Source organism: Protobothrops mucrosquamatus, unplaced genomic scaffold (assembly GCF_001527695.2).
Source record: "Protobothrops mucrosquamatus isolate PMUCROS unplaced genomic scaffold, P.Mucros_1.0 scaffold3677, whole genome shotgun sequence".
Taxonomy (NCBI): domain Eukaryota; kingdom Metazoa; phylum Chordata; class Lepidosauria; order Squamata; family Viperidae; genus Protobothrops; species Protobothrops mucrosquamatus.
Genome location: NW_015389634.1, coordinates 110,275 through 112,784, shown reverse-complemented (window position 1 = coordinate 112,784; position 2,510 = coordinate 110,275). Strand labels below are relative to the sequence as shown.

The following is a 2,510-nucleotide window of genomic DNA, read 5'->3' as shown; positions in this document are numbered from 1 at the left end:
AGAGAGAGAGAGAGAGAGAGAGAGAGAGAGAGAGAGAGAGAGAGAGAGAGAGAGACCGGCAGACAGATAGATATAGACCATAAAAATGGCAATCCTCACTTAACAAATTTCTTACTTAGCAACAGAAAGTTTGCGCCCAATTGTGGTCATAAATGAAGGACTACCTGTACTGAAATGACTAAAATTGACACCATGACAACAATAACATCCAGTTCAGATTTAACAGCTATTTGAGCTCTTCCCTTGCAAACTATTCCTTAAATTGACATATAGAATAGAGCTGGAAGGGACCTTGGAGGGCATTTAGTCCAGCCCCCTGCTCAAGCAGGAGAACCTATACCATCTCAGACAAGGGACTGTCCAGCCTCTTCTTAAAAACTTCCAGGGATGGAGCACCCACAACTTCTGGTGGCAAGCTGTTCCACTGGTTAATTGTCCTCACTGTCAGGAAGTTTCTCCTTAATTCCAGATTGCTTCTCTCTTTGATCAGTTTCCAGCCATTGTTTCCCGTCCTTCCCTCTGGTGCTCTGGTGAACAACCTGACCCCCTCTTCTTTGTGGCAGCCCCTCAAATACTGGAACACTGCTATCATGTCTCCCCTATTTCTTCTTTTCTTTAGACTAGCCAAACCCAAGTCCTGCATCCATTCTTCATATGTTTTAATCTCCAGGCCTTTCATCATTTTCATGATTTTTTTTCCAAACTCTCAACCTCTTTTTTTGTGATATGGTAGCCAAAACTGGCCCCAGTTTTCCAGGCGTGGCCTCACTGGGGTTTTCCTTTTAGCAGATAAAATTAAGTCCAGCAATTTTGGACAACTCACCTTTAGTCCGGCATATTTCAATGAGGTTGACCACATTTTCGTGTTTCAGCAACTGCAGGATTTTAATCTCCCGTAAAGCTGTGATGGGAAACTAGAGAGAACAAAAGAGAGAACATATTTGCATCCACAAGGCAGGAAGGCAAGGATCTTTAGCTAGAGTTTTATGCTGAATGGCAACTCATGGACAGACCTCCCCATAATTTCCAACTGGGAAACATGTCATTCAAAAGAGAGGGATTTAAAAGGAAAGAGAAAGATCTCCAAGGCCAGCTAATTATCACAGGGACAAGCAGAGATTAACACAACTAGATCAACAATCAAGTAAACAATACCCCAGTCAAGGAATGACCCACTCGTGCAAACCATCAAACAATACCTTATCAAGGAACAATCAAGAACTCCCAGCAACACTGATAAGAAAAAATGACCAATAGATAAACAGAGAACAATTCCCCACCCTTCCTACTGATGATTTTCCCCAGTTGGGCAATGAAATATTTCCAAAAAAATCCCAAAGATGCTTTTTTTCAAGAGGCAACGAGTTCCTTAGTTTCTTCAGTTCTGACTGAACGGTGGAGAATGGAAGGATTGATGTGAACCGAAGAAGCTTCTTGGAGGAGAAGCGAAACGTCTTCAAGGTAAACCAAAGTTCAGTTGCCTCTTGAAAAAGCACCTTTGGGCACAAACCATGACCTGGATGGTTGAGAATCTCCCTTGACATCTGCAAGGAAACAACCAAACTCGGGAGAGCACCAAGGGACTTCACAACACTGACTCGTTCCAACGTGGTGACCATTTAAAATTGACTAAGTTCTATCAAACCGGTCAGTCCTAGAGGAGATCAACCCCGACTGCTCTTTAGAAGGCCAGATCCTGAAGTTGAAACTCAAGTCCTTTGGCCACCTAATGAGAAGGAAAGACTCACTGGAGAAGAGCCTGATGCTGGGAAAGATGGAGGGCAAAAGAAGAAGGGGACAACGGAGAATGAGGTGGCTGGATGGAGTCACTGAAGCAGGAGGCGTGAGCTTAAGTGGACTCCAGAAGATGGTAGAGGGCAGGAAGGCCTGGAGGAACGTTGTCCTTGGGGTCACAATGGGTCGGACACGACTTCGCAACTAACAACAACAACAAAGTTCTATTACTGCTCTAACTTGAGGCCGCAAAAAACATAATGGGGAGTCCCACTGAATTCCAGTTGCTTTGGTCACCCAAAGGAGGAAATGAACGGCGGCGCAGCCACAAAGACACAATCAGCTTGATCCTGAAAGATTGTGAAGAAAACCAGCTTTGCAATCTGAGATAGTACATCAACTGATCAGGTTTACCTATTTCCCAGTGCCTGGTGTGTTAATTTATAAATGAGCAAAGTTCATGTGCCATCCTAACCCATATCCTTTCCAATAAATTAAATGCTCAAATCAAAGAATCCATTGCAAAATAGGGGTCCATTTAAGCAGGTTTAAGAGGTTTAATCAGGTTTTAGGCTTGATAAAATTGAAGAGGATAAAGATCTGCCGAGTGGCACAGAGCCCAGATCAAAGTCACAGAGGGGTCCATGATGCTCGCTGATCTTGATGGTTTCCTTGCGGACGTTTCGTTACCCAACTAGGTTACATCATCTGTGGTAGAAGGGTGGGGTTTGTGGAGAGAAGGAAAAGGATGGAAGAGGGAAAGAGAGAAGGAGAAA

The 2,510-nt window shown here is 43.9% G+C and overlaps 1 protein-coding gene across 1 annotated transcript in view; it reads right to left on the bottom strand.

The window, feature by feature from the left end:
- CDK9 (cyclin dependent kinase 9) overlaps nt 1-2,510 on the bottom strand; it is a 10,613-nt gene that overhangs the window by 6,989 nt on the left and 1,114 nt on the right. Inside the window, exons 2-3 of the mRNA XM_015827411.1 lie at nt 2,009-2,084; nt 824-914 (exon numbers count right to left, since the gene is read on the bottom strand). Of these exons, the coding sequence (XP_015682897.1) occupies nt 824-914; nt 2,009-2,084 (167 nt within the window). The remainder of the gene's footprint in view (nt 1-823; nt 915-2,008; nt 2,085-2,510) is intronic.